Source organism: Labrus mixtus, chromosome 1 (genome assembly GCF_963584025.1).
Source record: "Labrus mixtus chromosome 1, fLabMix1.1, whole genome shotgun sequence".
NCBI classification, from domain to species: Eukaryota; Metazoa; Chordata; class Actinopteri; order Labriformes; family Labridae; genus Labrus; species Labrus mixtus.
Genome location: NC_083612.1, coordinates 14,445,732 through 14,466,453, shown reverse-complemented (window position 1 = coordinate 14,466,453; position 20,722 = coordinate 14,445,732). Strand labels below are relative to the sequence as shown.

The 20,722-nt window shown below is 39.6% G+C and overlaps 2 protein-coding genes across 5 annotated transcripts; one reads left to right on the top strand and one right to left on the bottom strand.

Annotated features, from left to right (window-relative positions):
• Positions 1 to 519: 519 nt before the first annotated feature.
• On the top strand, positions 520 to 6,535 carry slc24a5 (solute carrier family 24 member 5). The gene is made up of 9 exons (XM_061034108.1): positions 520 to 682; positions 1,038 to 1,217; positions 2,171 to 2,254; positions 2,466 to 2,569; positions 2,718 to 2,818; positions 3,728 to 4,008; positions 4,145 to 4,351; positions 5,535 to 5,636; positions 5,808 to 6,535. Exons 1-9 carry the CDS (start codon positions 520 to 522, stop codon positions 6,128 to 6,130), a joined length of 1,545 nt encoding a protein of 514 aa, XP_060890091.1. The 3' UTR covers positions 6,131 to 6,535.
• Positions 6,536 to 7,069: 534 nt separating this feature from the next.
• On the bottom strand, positions 7,070 to 17,410 carry myef2 (myelin expression factor 2). 4 transcript variants are annotated; one of them, XM_061034138.1, is made up of 16 exons: positions 17,225 to 17,409; positions 15,192 to 15,394; positions 13,423 to 14,446; positions 13,219 to 13,312; positions 12,163 to 12,354; positions 11,663 to 11,816; positions 11,523 to 11,572; positions 11,381 to 11,441; positions 10,955 to 11,062; positions 10,454 to 10,486; positions 10,228 to 10,323; positions 10,015 to 10,110; positions 9,731 to 9,790; positions 8,110 to 8,297; positions 7,670 to 7,721; positions 7,070 to 7,451 (listed from the first exon to the last, which is right to left on the bottom strand). In XM_061034138.1, exons 3-16 carry the CDS (start codon positions 13,527 to 13,529, stop codon positions 7,288 to 7,290), a joined length of 1,455 nt encoding a protein of 484 aa, XP_060890121.1. In that variant the 5' UTR covers positions 13,530 to 14,446; positions 15,192 to 15,394; positions 17,225 to 17,409; the 3' UTR covers positions 7,070 to 7,287. The 4 variants fall into 4 exon arrangements, with proteins under 4 accessions (XP_060890121.1, XP_060890112.1, XP_060890104.1 ...); XM_061034129.1 differs by lacking the exon at positions 10,454 to 10,486 and adding an exon at positions 10,409 to 10,453; XM_061034121.1 differs by having other exon boundaries at positions 10,409 to 10,486; positions 17,225 to 17,408.
• Between the last annotated feature and the right edge of the window lie 3,312 nt (positions 17,411 to 20,722).

Here is a 20,722-nt window from a genome sequence, read left to right as displayed (position 1 = left end):
CTATACTGTAGACTCATTTGTTATTGATTGTTGCATTAAAACTGCTATAAACAATCCACCCCCCCTTGACACACACACACACACACACACACACACACACACACACACACACTCACACACACACACACACACACACACACACTAAATATTTACTAACATGTGAGTTAAGGTTATAATTCTTTTACCAAAATGAGAACAACTAATTCGTGGAAAAGATGTGAACGGTGTTAAGATGGTTTTATGCTTTGTTACACCCCAAATGAGCCTCAGGCCGGAGTCTGTTCTAGTTGACTGGAATGCCTAACAACTCGTGATCCCCCACACTTGGTAGCGCCAGCCCTTAAAAGATGCTTTCTCCCCCCTATAATCCCTTTATTTGGGTCTTGTAGTCGTAGAGTAGTGTTAGATGCAGCGGTTACAAGCAGCTTTAGCTCAGATTAAATCTTTGCAAACTTGTTGGACTTAAAGCAACATATGACTCCTTGGGATCTTTGATAATTTCACTTTTTATTGACTTAAATGACCATGAGTAAGACTGCAGTGCTGCAGAAAAAGAGGAGAAAAGATTTTATACCTTACTTTTTAGGATTTGTAATATTTTTGTATTGCACAGTTCATCTTGTATCATTTACAGCAAAATCAGCTCAGGAAAGCCACCCAGGCAGGGTGCGAAGGGATGTCGGTAAGAAAATCAGATGTTTTAAGAATGTTTGTGTTCCACTTTGTGTCTTTTTATGGCGTTTTAAATCGCCCTTCATATTCAGAGAGATTTTTGTGTCATCATTTGATTCTTTTTGTTGTCATTTCATTCAATTCATTGTGTTTGTAAGGTAGACAGATTTGTTTGTGTGTGAGTAATCAATTGTGGCTCTTCAGCTGTGACAGTGTTTGCTCAGCTAACCCTTGTGTCTTATTGGCATGAAAGAGCATGAAACTGCCATTAAGAGATTATGAGGCCGACTCAGTGCTCCAGAACAGTCTGGTTGTTTCAGGGTTTATCAAAGATACGTTTGTGTGTGTGTGTCCTTCTGTTTCAGAGAATGAGACAGAGTGCAGCGCACCGCAGACCACCGAGTTTCCTGAAGGCTTCTTCACACTGCAGGAGAGGAAGGATGGAGGCCTCGTCATCTATTTTATGCTTATTTTCTACATGCTTCTCGCTGTGGCTATAGTCTGCGATGACTACTTTCTGCCATCTTTAGAAGTGATCAGTGACCGTGAGTGACATGAAACATTTTGTGTTTGTATAGTGTGTGTGTGTGTGTGTGTGTGTGTGTGTGTGTGTGTAAAGGGTGAGGGGAATCATTGCATCATCACATGAACTATATATAATAGTTTACTGAGGTGTATGGGAATTATTAGGATTTATAGCCTAAGGTTTACACAACTTTAAGAATATGTGTATATGCCATCATCATTTTTGAAAACTGTACAGTAAAAGGGATATTGAAGTGAATACCACAGCAGCAGCAGCACCAGACGTTAAAGTTTTGACAAACGTCAAATGATGTGGCTGTGCTGATGTTGTATGACTCTTGAGAGTGACCAATAAATGTGTAAAAAAAAAAAAGAAACATAAGATAAACTCAATAGGTCATTTCATTAAACCTATGTAGCAGGTTTGCCTAATTCAAAAGTGTTTTAGTTTGATTGATTTTGAAGAAAAACGGTGTGGGTGTTGTGTTTTCTACTTATTCTGCTTATTAACTCAACTAGGGCTCCAACTTTTGATTTTTTTCCCCCCAAAACCAATTAATCTGGAGATTATTTTTCAATGAATCGATTCTTTATGCAAAAATCCACAACATTTTGAAAAACCAACAAAACAAGTTAAAGCTATTAAAGCCCAAGTAATGTGTCCAAATGTCTGGTTTTGTTTGACCAGCAGCACACAACCAAAATATATTCCCACCAGCGATATAAAACAGAAAGATCTTAAAATAATTAAGTCACAGAAGCTTGAACCAGCAAACATTTTCAACATTATTTGTTGTTCAAAAAAATCAGTTGAGATATTTTTATTTATGATTTAATGCTTTCCTTGACACAGCTCATATCAGTGAAACTTACTATATGATTGGTCATTGCTGTCAGTGATTTTGTTGGTTCTTTTATATTGTACGCTCCGTGTAAACTGTCGTGCTTGTCCGGTGTTTCTTGTGTCTCACAGGTCTGGGGCTGTCTCAGGATGTAGCAGGAGCAACATTTATGGCAGCAGGGAGTTCTGCGCCTGAACTGGTCACTGCCTTTCTGGGTAAAAATACATTAGAATAAAAATCAATAATTAACATTCACCTTGTAATGATGAGGATGACTCGAGCATCATCAGCACTGTCACCCTGTCCCGGCCTAACCTTACCCTACCGTCCCCCGTCCCCCCATTTCCTACCTCATTTTAACCTTTTAATTAACATTGACCCTGTCCTCAAAGCTTAGATGAACTGTCTTTGTGTTTTCTGTGTAAGGTGTGTTTGTGACAAAGGGAGATATTGGGATCAGCACCATCGTCGGATCAGCAGTCTACAACCTGCTCGGAATCTGTGCTGCATGTGGACTCTTGGCCTCTATGGTACATCCTGACACAACCTCACACTGACAACAATCATGAAGAGATTGGCCATAACGAGCAGCACATAATAGCTAAACTGGGTCAGAGTGGAAGAATAGTTGTGTACATTGTGTTTCATAAGCTGTGAAACTGTTTTTTCATTTATCAGGCAGGCCGACTCAGCTGCTGGCCACTGTTCAGGGACTGCCTGGCATACAGCATCAGTGTTGCTGCTGTTATTGCCATCATCTATGATAACAAGGTTTACTGGTGAGTGTATGTGTGCGTTTGGCTGTAAAGGTAGTCCAATTAAGTCGTTTAGTGTGTCTTGTGACAATGAGGAAAAACAACTTAAAATGGATCACAAACAATTTGTACTACAGTACACTAACACACAGATTTATTTTATAACAATGAGAGTGCAGAATAATAAATGTCTCAAATAAACGCAGCAATTGCAGCATTCACCATTAATAAAGTCTTCCAATTGCTGTATTTTGGTGACAGCAAACTAAGATATAGTGTAAGTCCACACACAGAACGTTATTTTGACAGGGATGTGGCATAAGGCAAAGATTAATTACACAGCTTATTGTAAAATAAAAAAAATAAAAAACGAGGAATAAGACACCAAACTGTCGTACACATTTGAAAAAACATTACTAAATATCAGCTTGAACGAATACACCTGGAAACACAAACAAGATCGTCTCATCATTATAGCAGGGCAACAGAAAAAGAGAAACGATTTAGATTATAAAACTGGAACCAATTAGAAAAGTTTCCCTGACATTTAAAAATATATTTCTGAAGTCTCCGGATCATTTTAGACAGTTTGAGCCGTGTTTAGGTTAGTAAACAATAATAAACCTTCCTAATAAACAATAGGAAGGTCTATCTGATTTATTATTATGATTATGGCCTGAGCCTCTGACTGTGATTCCAAAGCCTTCTTCAGCAGCTTGTTCAGATGTTATCACATGACAAAGGTCCTGTATTTGGTGCACCTGTTGACAACAGATCAAAGTCCGTTCTCTCAAAGTAGGCCATGGGATTATGGTTGAAAGCTCCATAACTGGTTGAGTTAGTGGGGGCTTGGTTTTTGACTATTAATCACTTATATTTGCACTTTTAGTTAGAAATGTACCCTTGAAAGTGTGTTCTTCGGGTTGTTAACAGGTATGATGCTGCCTGTCTGTTGATGGTCTACGTCCTCTACATTGTGGTCCTGTGCTTCGACCTTAACATCAGCGAGTTTGTCCTGAGGAAAATCAGCCCGTGCTGCACCTGTGTGGCCAGAGAACCTGCTAAGACTGAGATACAGCCACTGATGGGCTGGAACGATGACACCCATCTCAGAGTGCACAGTCGTTCCAGGACAGACAGCGGGATCTTCCAGGACGACTCAGGATACTCTCACCTGTCCCTCAGCCTGCATGGCCTCAATGAGATTCCTGAAGGTAAAACACCTGATCTGGTTTTCCAGCATTTGAACATGGCATGTCCACCTGTACCAAGTCAAAGACTTGATGTTTGACTCGTATGACCTTTGATTACATTTTCATTCTTTAAATGTTTCTTCTGTCATCTCAGCAGAGCACAAAAGTGTGTTTTCAATGCCGGAGAGCGACTTCAAACGCATCCTCTGGGTTCTGTCTCTGCCAATCATCACCCTGCTCTTCCTCACCATCCCTGACTGCAGGAGGAGGTTCTGGAACAGATGGTACATGGTAACCTTCTTCATGTCCGCTGTCTGGATTTCAGGGTTCACGTACATCCTGGTGTGGATGGTCACCGTCGTCGGTATGATCATTATTACCACTTTGTAAATCTTTGCTTTTTCTGAGTCGTTTAGTAGCAGGTGTGAATCAGCCCATCACTCAGCGGTTACAGGGCCTCAGGGGATCACAAGAGTTTCAAGCTTGTGAGAAAAAGGTCTCATCTGCAGAGTAGAATCACATGTTGGTCTGCTGGCTAATTCTTGAGATGCCATCGTCCTGCAAAGTTAAGGGGGGCGGGGAGAGGTTTATTGGAGCTCCAGCAGGCCATGTGCACTAGCCACAGCAGGATTACAGTGCGTTTCCCCCCCGAAGGATACACAATCATGTGAGCCCTACGTGTGAGTGCAGAACTATCCACAGGCACGGGTTGAAAAGAAGCTCTATCCCCCTACGTTCAGACACATGAAACTGACCTAGGAGCAGGCTCATAAGGGCAGCTCCATCATGTGATGGTGGTAGGTCTACTGAAGCATAATGGGATTATTATGCCATAGTCTTCAGATGGGCTCACAAGGGAGAAAAAATGTAGTGTTATGAAAGTGGAGGCACGGGACCGAGCAGGTACGAGGCATCCATTCAGAATGTGATGGAGAATGTTTTGCTGCTGCTCCGCATTAGGCAGGAGTGTGATGATCCACTGGAAGCTCAAACTATTTGGTTAATACTCGGGTAACGGTGGAGATTAAGATTACTGAAAGTAAATTTTCCCACAACGGCGCCTGATTAGCTTCATTGCTGACAATGAGGACAAACGCTCATATCCTTAATAATTTTCCACTAATTTGGGGGACGTATAGTGACATGAAAGAGAGTTTACTTTAAGGGATTATAAAGCTTTAGACTCATTCAGATACTTCAAGACTAAACGGTGAATTCTTTCCCCAGCACAGAATGCAGGAGAAACGCTTCATGTAACAGAAAAGTTAAAAACTCAATAAAACATGAAATGTGTTCTGTAACTGCTAAACATTTTTACAGTCAAGTTAGAGGCTTATGGAAATTTCCTGAGGTTGGTAGGATTCTGCCAGGGGAATTGTGTCTTATGACCTCATTATTTCTCCAATCCGCGCTACTGCCCTGCCTCCAGTGATTATTTATTAACCCTTTGACCACTGTTCAAATTAGCTGCTGTTCATTCCCTAGATTGAGGTTATTGGAGGAGGGGTATTCTGACATGGTTCATGGTTGGTACTATGTTTGCACAGGCGAGACCCTTGGCATTCCTGATACAGTGATGGGACTCACCCTGCTTGCTGCTGGAACAAGTATACCCGACACTGTGGCCAGTGTGATGGTGGCCAGAGAAGGTAAACAAGTGTTTCTGGATTTAGTTTAAGGCCCAGTATAACAACTCTAAAGTTAACACCACTGAGATTAATTTCATATCAGCCCTTTTGATAACAAGAGGTAATTCATAAACTGATGTTCTGTGTGGATTAACTTCCATCCATGGTGTTATCATATTTTCTTGTCATCAGGGAAAGCTGACATGGCCATGTCCAACATTGTGGGCTCTAATGTGTTCGACATGCTGTGCCTGGGCCTGCCCTGGTTCATCAAGACCGTCTTTGTGGACACCGCCAACCCTGTAGATGTCAACAGCAATGGGCTGGTCTACATCGCCTGCACACTCCTCCTTTCCATCGTCTTCCTGTTTGCAGCCGTTCATATTAATGGATGGAAGTTGGATTGGAAGTTGGGATTGGTTTGTCTTTTCTGCTACATCCTCTTTGCCACTCTGTCCATCCTCTATGAGCTGGGGATTATTGGGAATAATCCTATAAAACTGTGCGGTGACTGAGATTTGACCTTCCCAGAACCGGAGCCATTTTCTCGGAAACTGTTAACATTCCATAAACACAACAAATTGTTTTCCAAGTATATAAATCTTTACATTGTCAAGACAGTGAAGCATGATCCCACTCACATGCTTCTAAAGATAGTTTGCTGTAAGGACTTGTGCTGGTCACATCTCATGAAGAGGATGATCTTTATAAGAGGAAATGTACCAGAGATCATTCGCTTGTGTGTGCCTGTGAGATCCAGAATGGACTTATCATAAAATGAAGCCCAGCTATCAATGCCGAGATGTCTTCTGTCTTACTCAAGACCCATAAACAGAGACTGTGCCGCCTCAGGAGTGACTGCAGAGGTCAAATAAATCTAGAACTGACAACTCAGTTAAGTAATAAAGGTGTTAACTATTCTCATGTGGCCTTGTCCTTCTTTTTAAGTAAGTGGGTGAGTTAAGAGAAAAAGAGGCAACATCTACAACCTCTGATAAGCTTTTATGAGCATCTCCTTATGGCCTGTGAGGAGGAAAGCGGACAGAGCCACACAAAAAACTTTCCACTCTGCTCTTCCTGACAAAGTAAAAAAAAAAAAAAGTTCCTCTGTTTTTATCACTTCATTCAAAGCTCAGATTGGACTTCAGACACTGATCTATACTTAGATGTGTAACCATGCCAGTTTAATTAAGTGACAAACAGAAACTAACACCAATCTGTGGACAATGAAACGGCTTCCTGTGATAACTGTCAGAGAGCAGGCCTGATAAAATCAATGTTGATTCTGTTTTCACTCTGTTGTTATTGCTGCCTTTGTGTTTTAAGTGGAATTCCCCACATCATCAGGCCACTGTATGGCAGTGTCGAGCAATAATTCTTTATAGATCAACATCTCATTTACACAACAACAACTCAAGACTTCGATGATCCCAGAAGATTTTACAACCACCAGGTTTAAAAATTAAAAAGTTTATTTGTTCAAATAAACTGCCTAACAAATTAAAAAGGGGTTTACAAAACAAAGATAAAAGAGCTATGTAGTTTATATAAACAAAAAATGAAACGGTGGACACACGGAGATATGAAGTAATTGTGTTTTTAAAACAAAACAAAAGATCATCGTCAAGAGGGCTGAATGTGGAAGTGTGTTAGCATGATTACTACAAAAGCTCTAGGCGTTGCGATCAATGCGGACATCCACCTCTCGGCCATTGATCTTGGTTCCATTCATCATCCTGCAGGCCTTGTCGGCACTCTCAGGAGAGTCAAACCTCACTGTTCCACAGCCCTTGGACTTTCCGTTCTCCATCTTGATCTCTGCAAACATTACCTGGCCTGTAGGAGACAAACAGGAGCGAATGAGGCAATCTGAAGAACACAATGTTGAATGTTATACCCCCCCCCCCCCCCCCCCTTTTTTTTTTTTTAAATGTTACACAGCCATTCATAACTCAAGGTCGGAGAGAAGTCTTAAAAGGGTTTGTGAATAAAGAAAAACACATGTTAACTAATCATCATAGTAAATCATAGTTTATAGTAAACAATAGACATACCGCAGTGACTGAACTTCTCTTTCAGCTTTTGCCAGGTCAGATCATAGGACAGCTGCAACACAAAACATGGAAATGAATTAATACTTCAGTCAAAATGATCATCTGGATGATATCTGGATCAATAACAAGATGCACATGAAATGAGAAGTGCATTAATAAAGCACAAATAAATCATAAATAAAAAATGAAGTTAAGGTCCAGTTCATCCACCCAGTCAGTCATGAGCTCTTCATTTACAGCATTATTATAACATTATGTTAATGATTGGCAGGCATGGGGTGTGTCCCATTAAACCTCAATCAATACAATGTCATCAATGCAGAGGAAACATATTTATCATGAAATTCAGGGAGGTATTTAAGATGGCGCAGTAACCCCGCTCCTGTTTGATAGACTTCTTAAGCTCTATAGTAGCTTTCACTAATGTAAGCCACACTTACATTTCGCACAAAGATCTGACAGCCGCCTTTGGACCCGGAGCCTCTGTCCAACATGCCCCCGCCCATGTGGCCCGGTCCACCGCCTCCGTAGCCACCAAAGCCACGGTTCATGTCCATGCCTGACATGCCCATACGGTCAAAGTTGGAGCCGCCCATCCGGTCCATCGACATGTTTCCCATTCCACTGCCTGCAAATAAAACAGCAAAAACTTTGAATGAAGAGTAACATGGTGCACTGTTCAAAGGGCGGCATAGAGAGGCATCAGCACTGATTATTATTAATAGCACCTGCCAGTCATTGTTAAAAAAAAACAAAAACAGCCCTTCACGTTTAACTTGCATGAGTGAAATATCCTTGGGTTGTACACAAATTACAACGTGGAAATCACGTGTTTATGAATCCTTTGTAATTTGTTTTATTATATTTATCGACCTGGTCCAAAGTCTGCTCTACCTGAACAAGGTGTGTATAAACACTGTAAAATGCTAATCATCATCAAACGTAATTTTCTGTCAGATTATGATGTCATTGTGGCATTGTTTGTTCAGGTAGAGCAGACTTTGGACCAGGTCGACAAATATAATAAAACAAATTACAAAGGATTCATAAACACGTGATTTCCGCGTTGTAATTTGTGTACAACCCAAGGATATTTCACTCATGCAAGTTAAACGTGAAGGGCTGTTTTTTTTTTAACAATGACTGGCAGGTGCTATTTGGATTTATTCATCCAGCAGTGCAAAAGGCAGGAGGCTACCTTAAGTAGTGATCAGATGTTGTGGTGATTAAAAAATAAACTCTAATCCAATCACAGCACTCCTTTTATTGCTGTGCCAATCACCGTGAGGTATAGCAACAATAGCACAACATATGGAAAGACACCTCTTCAGTAAATTATGAGGTTAACAGGATCATGCAGAGGCTTCTTTGCAGAAAAATAGAGCGTCAAAAAGGCAATGCCACACATGACTGATGAGCTTATTTTCTTTCTTGGGTTTCAATCGCTGTAAAGCACTTTGAATTGCATTTGATTTGAATGAGGTGCTATATAAATAATGATTGACAGTGTCATTGATAAAACATGTTATAACTGTCCCACCTGATGGGTTAATCTGCAACAGCCAAGTGTCATTTATATCTGATTCAAACCAAGATCATCAAGTCTTTGTGGTTCTCTGGCAGTTTGTCTCGCAATAAAAACTAAGTGAAATACAGACTCTTACAGCAACTCTATAACTTATGTTATCAATGTAAATAGCATTGATCCTCCCTCAGCATGCATCATAAACCAGAGCGAAACAGAACTCTATGTTTGATTATGTGACAAAACGGCTGTTTATTACCCATCATGTATTAAGCAAAGCATGACACATAATGACTGTGTACATCATGCTTTACTTATACTAATGCCTCTATCTAAGTTATCGACAGTTTAAACCATTAAATAACTATAAAACTGTGAGGGCTATTAACTTTAAATGTTAATAATAAAAAGGCATGCCGCTCTGCTACAGATCCAACTAAATCTTAGAAGAACCTCCAAAGCTGGTGTGTATCTTTAAAGGAAGAAGTGATAAATGACAGATTCAGAAAAAGGTGTGAATGGAATAATTCATGTACCTAGTCCAGTTCCCATATGCCCCATGCCACCACTGCTCATGCCTCCGCCAAAACCTCCACCTACAGGAAAGTTCATGAAGATTAGGTTGGACCATAGTTCAACAGTTTAGTGACAAGCAAATAACCACTCAGCTTGTAAAGAGAAGAGCACAAACAACAACAAAACGATCCCTAAATTATATCAAAACAAAACCAAATTAGAAAGAATAACATGCATACACTCGACTCTGTCTGGGAGTTAGTATGTTGGAATGAGCTTTGCCTGAGGTAAAATGGTAACTTACCCATTCCTCCGAAAGAATCTCCAAATCCTCGGTTCATTGACATGTCACTGTGGCCAAAGTCGCGATCCATTCCCCCCATTCCTGACCGGAACATATCTAAATGAAGAGGAAAAAAATAACCTTGAACTCAAGATGCCAATAACACAAAGGTGAATTTAAATATTTGTAGTATAACCAATTCTCTCGATATCACAAAAGAATACGCTCACTTACCTCCCATCCTTCCAACTGGTGCCATGTCTCTCCCTCCAAAGCCACCCATGCTGCCCATGTTATCCATACCCCCATAGCCCCCGCTGCCACTCATTCCTGAAAACAGACGCACACACTTTGTAAGTGTTCATTCCTTCCCTCAAAAAAAGCTGAAAAAAAATGTTCAAAAGGAAAAATTTACCTCCTCCAAGTCTATTCATTCCACCACCACCTTGAACATCCATACCTATGGCAGAAGATGAGGTCAGTCTGGCCATATCTATAAAACACAATTGTGTATAGTTTGTAGCCTGATTGTTCCAAACTCTGAACATACATTACTTAAAGGCACACAGTCAGACCCTGAAACATGGCATTACAAAAAAAGTTCTGTATTTCAGCTGGTAGGAGCTCCGCTTCTCTTATCTCTTTGACCCACACTGAGATGACCGCAGGGTCAAGGGATGAGCCAGGAAAGGGTTCAGCCAAGTGTCAATGACTGAGTGGTTTACACATTACCTGTGTCTGTTGGTTTGTAGGTACATTAAACAGAACTGAATTATATTCAAAGTTGATTAATCATTGGACAATGTGTTGATAAGCTAGCAGAGATGTCTCTGCCTCTCTTTGAGAAGCATGTGCCTAAAGGGACAGACTGGTTTCCAACACAGCATGTAATAAACTCAAAGAAGCACTTGTGGGACTTTTCTACCCAAGAATCACAAATAATATTTGAGAAGTGCCTGACCTCCACCTCCAGGCCCCATGGAGCCCATTCCTCCTCCACCACTCAGACGGTTGGCATTTATAGGCTGCCCCCCTGGTCCCAGTCCCATCCCAATGCCACCAAGACCCCCTGCACACAAAAAACCAACACAAAGAAAAGTTTGAACAAATTCATTTTAGGGTGGATAGAAATACGGACAACAAGAGCAGAAAATGAGCCTGCCATAATGCATTTTTGTCTTACATTTGAATACTTTGTATCTAAGCCTTAAGTAATCTAAGTAACTTCTCTAAACAATACATACACTTTCAAATATTGTGCCTTTTGCTCCCAGAGGGTAACATCTCGTAAACTGACAAAATCCACCCTACACACAATTCACGGAGTTTATTACTATGGATGTGAATTTTGTGTCAAAAACTAACAAGAGGATTACAGTGCACTCACGTGGTAACTGAGGAGATTTCTCTACTTGATGGAAATCATCAGGGGGAAGAGATTTTTCATCCTGTAAAAGCAACACATAAATGTTGAAGTCCAGTTTCTAATTCTCTGTAGAAATTCGATACAATAACTTAAAACAACATACCATTTTAACATGCATCTGTCTGTCAAACAGCATCTGTCCATTGAACATGGCTGATTCCTGAGTCAAGGAGAAGGTCTCTATGAAATGTAAAGCATTGCTTTGAGTGCTTTTCTACACAAGTGTTAAACTCTGAAGGATACATATGGCCTGCACAGCCTCCAGTGGCTGCTCAAAAGTCACTGTTCCCATGCCGCGACTCTTGCCATCTTTATCTTCTTTCACATCTGCCCGCTTCACCACACCTGCCATTCCAAACACCTCTTTCAGCTTCTTCCAGCCCACCTTGAAATCGAGCTGTAAAACAAAGTAAAAGATAAATAGCTTGTGGACTTGGAGCACTTTTCTAATCTCACTACTCAAAGTGCTTTTACACTACATTCACCCATTTATACTAAGTTTACACCTGGCAGAGGATGTTACGAGAAAAGCCTGACTGCCTATCCGTGCTATTGCCCCACTGGCATGTATGCTACCATCATAGCAGCGGGAGGCCCAAGGACACTTCAACATGCGACCTTCAAGTTGAGAGAGAAACGACTCTTCTACAGAGCCAAAGCCCCCTTTGTTCCTCTACACCTTTTTAAGAGATGAATAGTTAACAACAGCCAGACTTGGAAAGTATTTACTACTATGTCCTCACATTGGCCACAAACACTGTGTTGCCCAATCGTCCAGCTTGCAGAGCAAGAATAATGTCATGTGGGATGTTGGGGTTGTTGGTGATGGAGTGAGGGATGTTCATCCCACCAGGCCCCATGTCCTGCCCACGACCTCCCTGTTGACCTCCTCCCATGCGCTGCAACACACGCCGAGCATGTTCTCCATCAGGGTCCTAAAAAAACACAGATTGCAATACTTTAATGTGCCATCTCAACATACCCAAAGAATCAAGTCGAGTAAAAGACTATTATGCATTACATGATACCTGTTGACAAATTCAGCATCTCAGTGTGTGTATTCCATTAAACTTTCGTACTTTGGTGCTATCGACTCCTGCAATTATTTATGAACACTTACACCATGTCCTAATAGCATGATCGCACGCTGGCTGTCCACAGTGCATCTGTTAAATATAGAATTCTTTGTTCTGTGATTTTCAGTTTCCCCTTGCAAACAATATGACATCTAGCGCTTTCGTATTGCAGGTGAAACTGAAATGTGATGCTTTTTATTTATTTATTTATTTAGACTCAAATCACAACACACAGAGGCACGGAAATAAATGGTTGCGGTGAGCCAGAAAAAACGTTTTTCTCCGGTGTTGTTGACACAAGTCAAAGCTCAACATTTCGATCACAGATGAAGATATTATTAATGCACCACTATCTCCACTATGTAAGACGAGCTAAAAGGCTCTGTTGACTGAGAAAAGCGAGTGCAAGTGCAGTGTAGAGCCCCCTCCTTCCTCGTCCGTCTACGCGAGCAACAGAGAGGAAAACAGAAACACTGCGCCGTGTTGCTCGCAGGAAGTTAGGTCTTTCCAATTGGAAACAATAGAATCAGACTGATTTTGACGTAAACAGAGAAGACCTAAACACACCATCTGTCATTGGGGGCTATTTTGGTTATCTACAGTGCTTCCACATTGTAATTTAAGATAATGTATTTTTCAGAACTTTATAGAACACAACATGAAGATGGTAAAACAGTTCTTATTATCCACTACTCTAATGTAACATTTATCATTTGTTCTCACCTCCTTGATGTTGAGTGGCCTTCCACTCAGGTCATGCTTATTCATTGTTTCTATTGCCTTCTTCACAAACTCCTCATCTCTGAACTCAACCACACTGTTAAATGAAGGAAACAGAGATATCTGATGAGCACATGTCAAAAATAAAACATCTCATGTAAAAAAAATAAAAAGTTGAATGTTTGATAGATTTGAAGAATTCCTTACCCACAACCCTGCACAAGGAGGCCACATAGGAATCCAGGTAGCACAGATGTCCATAGTGGAGGGAGCAAACAGAGTGCAATTAATATTTGGAACAAGCAAAAGAACATTTTTAATTGAATGTATTCACATGCTTCTGAAATTGTACTCCGTGCCTGTCGGACAGTTTTTGCACTGGCTTGCACCAGCACTTTTGGTTGTGTTTAAGTCTAAAATTGACATTACTTCAAAGACAGATAAGACATTACCTTTATTATTTTCTTAAACTGAGTGTTGACATTTAATAGTTAATAATAATAACAAAAAAAATATCAATGTCCTTTAAAATATTCAGTAAACATTTATTCCTATGCATTGCAGTCTAGCTAAAACATTTGAGTGTTTTGAACTGGGTATAAATTCTGAAGTAGAAAATAATAAAGACACTAAAATACATATTTAGTACAATGTTTAGGGGTACGTTTTATCAACTTACTTAATAAAAATGGTGTGGTCCACATTTGTTTCTATAAAATGCATGACTTCCATTTTTTATATATAAACATAACAATGAATCATTACATTATCTTTCAAGGCTGTTTGTTCCTTTGAAGAGAGAGCTGTGCCATATAACAGAATTGTAAAAGATTTGGAGACATGGGGGTTAATCGATAAGACAAATCACACAACCCACATTTCCCTTTGGAAAATGGCCAAACAAACAAACTTTTACACCAATTGAAATAACAACAACAAAAGCAAAATGTACTCTTAGATGAGTTCGTTAGGCTAGTTTTCCAAAATCAACAGGACATCTCCCTTTCAAATGAATATCAATCATTGGCCATCTATCAGGCTCTAAACACAACCTTCAGTATCTCCAGTTCAGTGACTTAGTAAGACCCAAAGGATCAAAACCTAAGAGAGCACTTGATTGATAAGAGCCTGCTGAGGGCATTTAAAACCTCGTGCAGCAAGTTGGCCACATCACTTACCCTTGACTTTCCTTCTGCATCCTTAAAGAGCTCCACGTATGTAACCTCACCAACTACATGAGACATACAAAAGGAAAAATACCAAAAGAACAAAGGAATTTAAGTCACCAAGTCTTCAAGTCACCGTAGGCCTTGGCAATGCCGCTACAGGTGGACATTTCCCATTAATGATCAACAGTCAGCCCAGACCAACATCCCACCAGACAACACCATGCCTTTCTGGGCAGTGACTGAGACACCCAAAGGCCAAGGCCAGCGAGAAACACAGCTACATTAAACCTGGGAAATTCAAAAGACTTCGACATGATCAGTTTGTCAACAGATTCCATTCATAGCAGTTGAGAGTTTTAAGCTGTCCTTTGACCTTTCAAAAGGCCTCTTTAAACCCCCATAATTCAGAAAGTAAAACATTACAATATTTTCATTCATATCATCAAAACTTACCAAGCAACAGATCAACAAAATCATTCAACAATCAATTCTACTACTCATTTGAGGTTACATTTTGGAGCTGACAATGCCATAAAAACAAGTGACAATGTAACTCAGTTTATCTTCCATTTCTCACAGACATATCAGCCCAAACTAAATTGGTGCCCATCCAAAAAATTTAATTGAAAACTCCAATAACCTAATATCACACTAAGTTGATTCCCTACTATCTGCATGGAAAGCTACAAACTAATTTACTACTGCAAGAAGCAAGATGCTCCATCAAAGTAAAAATGTCAATAACTTCTAATCAGCTGAAGAGATAGAGAGAAGGGAAGAGACCATCCCCATCACTGGGCACATTACCTTTCTCACGCATTAGATCTTTAATTGCCTGCCACTTCATATCATATGGGATATTGCTGATGAACACCCGGTTCCTATGAGAACCCTTCTTTTCTCCACCATGTTTCTCTTTGTAGGGATGGAAGCGGCTTCCTCTTCTGTTCCCAGAGTTCTTCTCTTTAGACTCATGCTTGTCTTTGGCAGGATTAGTCTCATCAGCATCCCTAAAACAAACACAAAGTTGCAGACAAAGAACAGCCAATCTCAAAATCACACATTCCTGTCCATATATCAAAATACATGTGAAAAAATATGTTACTTATATCAGGTTAACATGAATTGGTAGGCTCTATGAAAGGTATTCAAATTACAACAGTTACCTCAAGGAAAAAACAATCTAGTAGCTACTCGAAGTAGCATAATAACAATGTATAAGTACTTAAATGTAAAACTTTGTATTAGGGCTGGTAAATATATCGAGTTTCTAAGATATATCGATATATTTTCAAACAAGATATAGGGTAAGGCAATATCGTTAATATCAATATAGTCTATGTTGCATTAAAATAACGTTATAGAGGTGCCAGGTCACCTGTTTCTCATCTCACTGATGATGACTGACTGTCTGTCCCTCTTAACCCTGCTCCTCCTCTCTCTCTCTTTTATTGTATTTAAGGAACATTTCTATTTTATAACATTACTTTTTAAATTCACAAACAGGTAGTTAATTTTTCCCATGTGTTTTCACTGTTAATAAAATATATATCGATATATATCCAGTATCACCATTCCGCTACTCAATATCAAGATATGAGTTTTGGTCCATATCGCCCAGCCCTACTTTGTATGGATAAAAGCTAAAACACATTTATTGAACCATATATGGAAAAAAAAATTAAGAGTAATAGACCTATACACGATTTTACCACTGAACCTAAAAAGCATCGCAAAGAAACTGAATATGTACGAATGAAAAACTTAACATAATTAACGACTCCCCTTTAAGTAAGGACAGAAGACATTTAAACTTTTAAACTTTAGCCTGAGTTGCATATATCATATATCAAACTGTATTGTGGGCTCATGTTTTTTATTGTATGGGTGGGATATGTATGTATATATGTGTTGTGTTGTGTGTTTGTATGTATGCTGGCTGCTGGAACACCTAAATTTCCCTGCTGGGATGAATAAAAGTATATATTATCTTTATCTTTATCTTAAATGTAAAAAATGTAGTCATAGGAAATATGTTAAATTATTAATGTCTTAAAAACTTCACATCAAGTGTATTTCGTAGCCCCTTGTATTTTGTATTTTAGGAAATTTATCAACACATGTCTCCAATTGCACATAAAAACATCACTTAAATATCCAAAGTAATAAATAAAAATATAATTATTATTACTATGCTACTTACAGTAATAAATAAGGATATAATTATTATTACTGTGCTACTTACAGTAATAAATAAGGATATAATTATTATTACTATGCTACTTACAGTAATAAATAAGGATATAATTATTATTACTGTGCTACTTACAGTAATAAATAAGGATGTAGTTATTATTACTATGCTACTTACAGTGCAGCCATTAGCAGCTAAAAGCGCGTTATTGTTAACATTAGCTCTGCACAGTTAAACGTGCATCCCACTGAAGTTCAACAGAGTTGTTACAACTACTTAAATTATGTTGAATTTATCGACTTGGAATATTGTAACATTTCTACGTAAGGATTTAAAAAGAGTTTCAATCTAGCGCAAACGTGAGCTAACACTTAACACAACAAAGATTAGCACTAGGCTAATCGATAGCAGCGAGGTAAACGTTATGGACAAAAATGCACGCTGGAGAATATATTGTTAAGGGTTGTGAAATACTCGCTGTGTTGTGTTGTGTTGGCTTCAAAACCTTTGGTCGGTTACTATAAAATTGCATGGTTTCTACGTTGGACAGCGGATGCTAAGAGACGTCTTAGCTGACAATGGCTAGCATCACAGGACACCATTTTAGCTGAGCGAGCTAAAGGTTGCAGGTTTTTTTTCCACTCACGGTTTCACGCCGTTGGGTGTTTCTTCAGATGTCTCCTCGGGTTCGGACTTGACGGATTCATCAATGGTAGATTCTTCTTGCGTTGACTCTTCGTCGAGAATAACAACATCTGCCATGTTGAAGATTATCTTGCCACACACGCTGCTCACGATCTCTCCGGTCTCTACGCAGTTCAAAATGTGCAGTGGGATTTGCGCCGTCAACGCGAGAGTTGGGAGATGTTGCTAGGCAGCCGCGGTGGAACGATCGGTAACACTCGAAAAGGTAGTGCACAACATGATTGTCCCTGAGGCAAGTTGACGGTCGCAGAAGTCAGTATGTAGTCTAATAAGTGAATGATAGAGTGGCTTAAAAAGTAAGAGTAGAATTTGATACCTAAAGTTGCATTAAAATACCATACTAAACCACAAGCCCTAGGCAAGACCTGTAAAACCGAGTTTGATCCTGGTGGGCCTACTTGAGGCACACCCTGAACAATTATCCAGAATCAATTAGTCCCTAAATAAAGAAGCCTACTCTCCAGATGTCGTTTTGCAAATTATATTGTGCAGATGAGCTACCTTCCTGAAATTCCTGAAACTATTTGAGTAATGCTCATTCATTGCTCTTTCATTGAAGGAATACATTCAATGTCAACAATACTTTGCAACTTGACTCTCTGCTCAGCAAGTCATCTTCTTCGATTAATTTTAAAGGCGGTTGGCATCCATAATGTTGCATTGCCGCATACTACTGGCTTTAAGGTTCATCCATAGGAGAGCTTATCTATCATATGGGTTTTACATATGGGCTATATTAAGGTTATTCTAATTCTAAAAGTTATAGGGCTACCCTCTGCATAGCATAACTCAAAAACCAATGTGACCTATCTGCTGAAAACTAATTTTCACTTCATTCAGGAATCGATACTATCAAAAAAGTCAGGACAGTTGCTACAGTTTCCAGTTATGACTGTAAATCTTGTTGACCTGTTACATAGCAGGAAAGTTAACCTTTAACATGGAGTAAAGTACATGTGTTAATCTGTAGATGAAATTCGGATCATTAAAAATGAAAATGCATTTCCTTGATGGCTTGTCTTCGTCACACAACACACAGATGAATGCAGCATATTTCATGTTACTGTAGAGCTTCAATCATTCAGCTAATTTTGAGGCCATATTTTTCTTAGGAAAAATGTGGAAACTGGACTTGAACCTGTGATGATATTTGTCAGAAACAGTAAGACCTCCCAGTAGTGGTTTCCTTTGAAACCCTCCAGAAAATGTCATGCACTTGTAAAAACCAAACAAAGAAATGAAACATGAGGACACTTTCATCGTTAGTTTCAAGAAACAATTCAGTCAAACAGGACAACCAGATCAAATGACAACAAAAAAGGTCAATATTGGAGTTTGTGATGAACTCACATTTCCCCAATTTAGCCCTCGCCCTATAGACTGCATAACTCCTCCAAGCTATACTTTATTTAAAGCTTGTTTATGAAAACATTAAGTCTGTTTTCTGACCCCATATATAGATAGGCTTAAATATGTTTAAGATCATTTTTTAATAACTATGTATTTGCAACTTCTTCCATAACTATAACATCGCACAAAAAGTAAAGAATTTGAGCTTGGTAGATTATTTCTTTGTTGTAAACATGCTTATTGGCAATAAATCTCACACCGTTGGAAAGCCTGTTTATTTCCCTTTTAAATGGTGCCAGATTTGTGAGGAACATGCATTTGTGGGATGAGCAGCAGAGCTGAGTATGTGGGTTGCGTCCATGAAAAACTTGCCAAATCTTCTCTGCCAATGCCAAACAGCTTATTCTGCTGTTGCTATTTACTCTTGTTTTGAGCTTCTGATACCCCAGGTGCTGATAATCAGGTACCCTATCAGTGCAGCAATCAGGAGAGCGTTCTCTGCATCTTCTCCACACTTTCACCCCACTATCCAACTGCTGTATAGGCAGATTCTGGACTCATCTCTGAACATAATGTTCCTCCACATGTTCAGGTTCGAGTGCATGTGTTGCCAACACCAGCGCAAACGGGCCTGATGGTGAAGGGCAGTCATGGCAGGCCTCCTCCTTGGTAGAGAGCCATCGGCCATATCGTCCTGCAAACCTTGACTGCAAATCTGTAGAAGATTACCTGCAGTTCTTAGGTGCTGACAGGGTTAGGAAATGGTCTTCTTGGGGTGTAGTATTCTTGGGACGTCCACTTCGCGGCCTGTCTCTGACATCCCCTGTTATATAGAGCTTGGCCTTCAGTTAAGAGATGGTACTAGGGCTCACTCCAAGTAATGCTGCAACTTGGTTGTGCGGAACACCAGCTTGAAGTAGCCCTGTGGCACAGACCCTATCCAGATCAGTCAAACGTGGCATGCTTGGAGCAGACACCAACTCACCACTGTAGCAGGGCTCATGCTCACAGGTACTGCCAATCAGGCACCTGATTGTCAGCACCGGGGGTATCAGAAGCTCAAAACAAGAGTCAATAGCAACAGCAGAATAAGTTGTTTTGCATTGGCAGAGAAGATTTGGTAAATTTTTCATGGGCACAACTCACATACTCAGCTCTGCTGCTTATCCCACAAATGCATGTTCCTTACAAATGTGGCACCATTTAAAAGGGAAATAAACAGGCTTTCCAACGGTACAAGATTTATTGCCAAGAAGCATTGTTACAGCAAAAAATAATCTACCAAACACAAATGTCCTTACTTTTGTTGAGATGTTTTTAAGATCATATATATTCTTAATTATTATTATTATTATTATACGGAGGATTAGGGCCACGTTAATTTTTTTTTTTTAATTTACGAGATTAAACTCGTAAATTTACGAGACTAAAGTCGTAAAATTACGAGATTAAAGTCGTAAATTTACGAGAATAATCTCGTAAATTAATGAGTTCGAGACCAGCCTAAGCAAAATGATGAAAGTAGAACTAGAAAAGTATTTTCCTCTGCAGACAACTTCCTCCAAGTCAGTGTGGTTCTTCGGAAAAACCACAGTTTCTTGCAGTATCATTTCAGGGTGCTGATATTTTATGACAATGTGAAGATGATGATGTGCCAAAAAGCATGTGTAGTTTCATATCTGCATAAGTAAAGCCCCAACACAACTATTTGTGTCTGTTATCGATCTGCCTTGTTAAAGTGTCTCATGTGCAGAGCCAGTTTGTGTCCTGTTCATCATTTTACAGATAAACAAGGTCTTGCAAGTTGAAGTGAAAACTTCTCTTGAGCTAACTGTTTTTACCGACTACACAAGGAAGTAGCCTATTTCCTTATTAGTGAAACCTTTAGGACAAGATGCTCCATGTTTGTCATTTGAGAACAGGATGCTGCTGCTCTTCTGATATAGACTAAAATAACGACTTTATTCTTTTAGTCTTTAAAGACTTTAAGAGTTCTACTTTAATAATTTTCGCGCAGGCTGGTCTCAAACTCGTTAATTTACGAGTTTATTCTCGTAAATTTATGACTTTAATCTCGTAAATGTACGAC

What these genes read in the sequence shown, in the direction of transcription:
- slc24a5 (XM_061034108.1), top strand. Translation starts at nt 520, where the DNA reads ATGACCATGAGTAAGACTGCAGTGCTGCAGAAAAAGAGGAGAAAAGAT. An exon ending in TATGATAACAAGGTTTACTG is followed by an intron (nt 2,819 to 3,727) that starts GTGAGTGTATGT and finishes GGTTGTTAACAG; the next exon opens with GTATGATGCTGCCTGTCTGT. An exon ending in CCTCAATGAGATTCCTGAAG is followed by an intron (nt 4,009 to 4,144) that starts GTAAAACACCTG and finishes TCATCTCAGCAG; the next exon opens with AGCACAAAAGTGTGTTTTCA.
- myef2 (XM_061034121.1), bottom strand. Translation starts at nt 13,529, where the DNA reads ATGTTCTTTTGCTTGTTCCAAATATTAATTGCACTCTGTTTGCTCCCT. An exon ending in GAAATCTCCTCAGTTACCAC is followed by an intron (nt 11,063 to 11,380) that starts GTGAGTGCACTG and finishes TTTTGTGTGCAG; the next exon opens with GGGGTCTTGGTGGCATTGGG. An exon ending in AGAGAAGTTCAGTCACTGCG is followed by an intron (nt 7,452 to 7,669) that starts GTATGTCTATTG and finishes TGTCTCCTACAG; the next exon opens with GCCAGGTAATGTTTGCAGAG.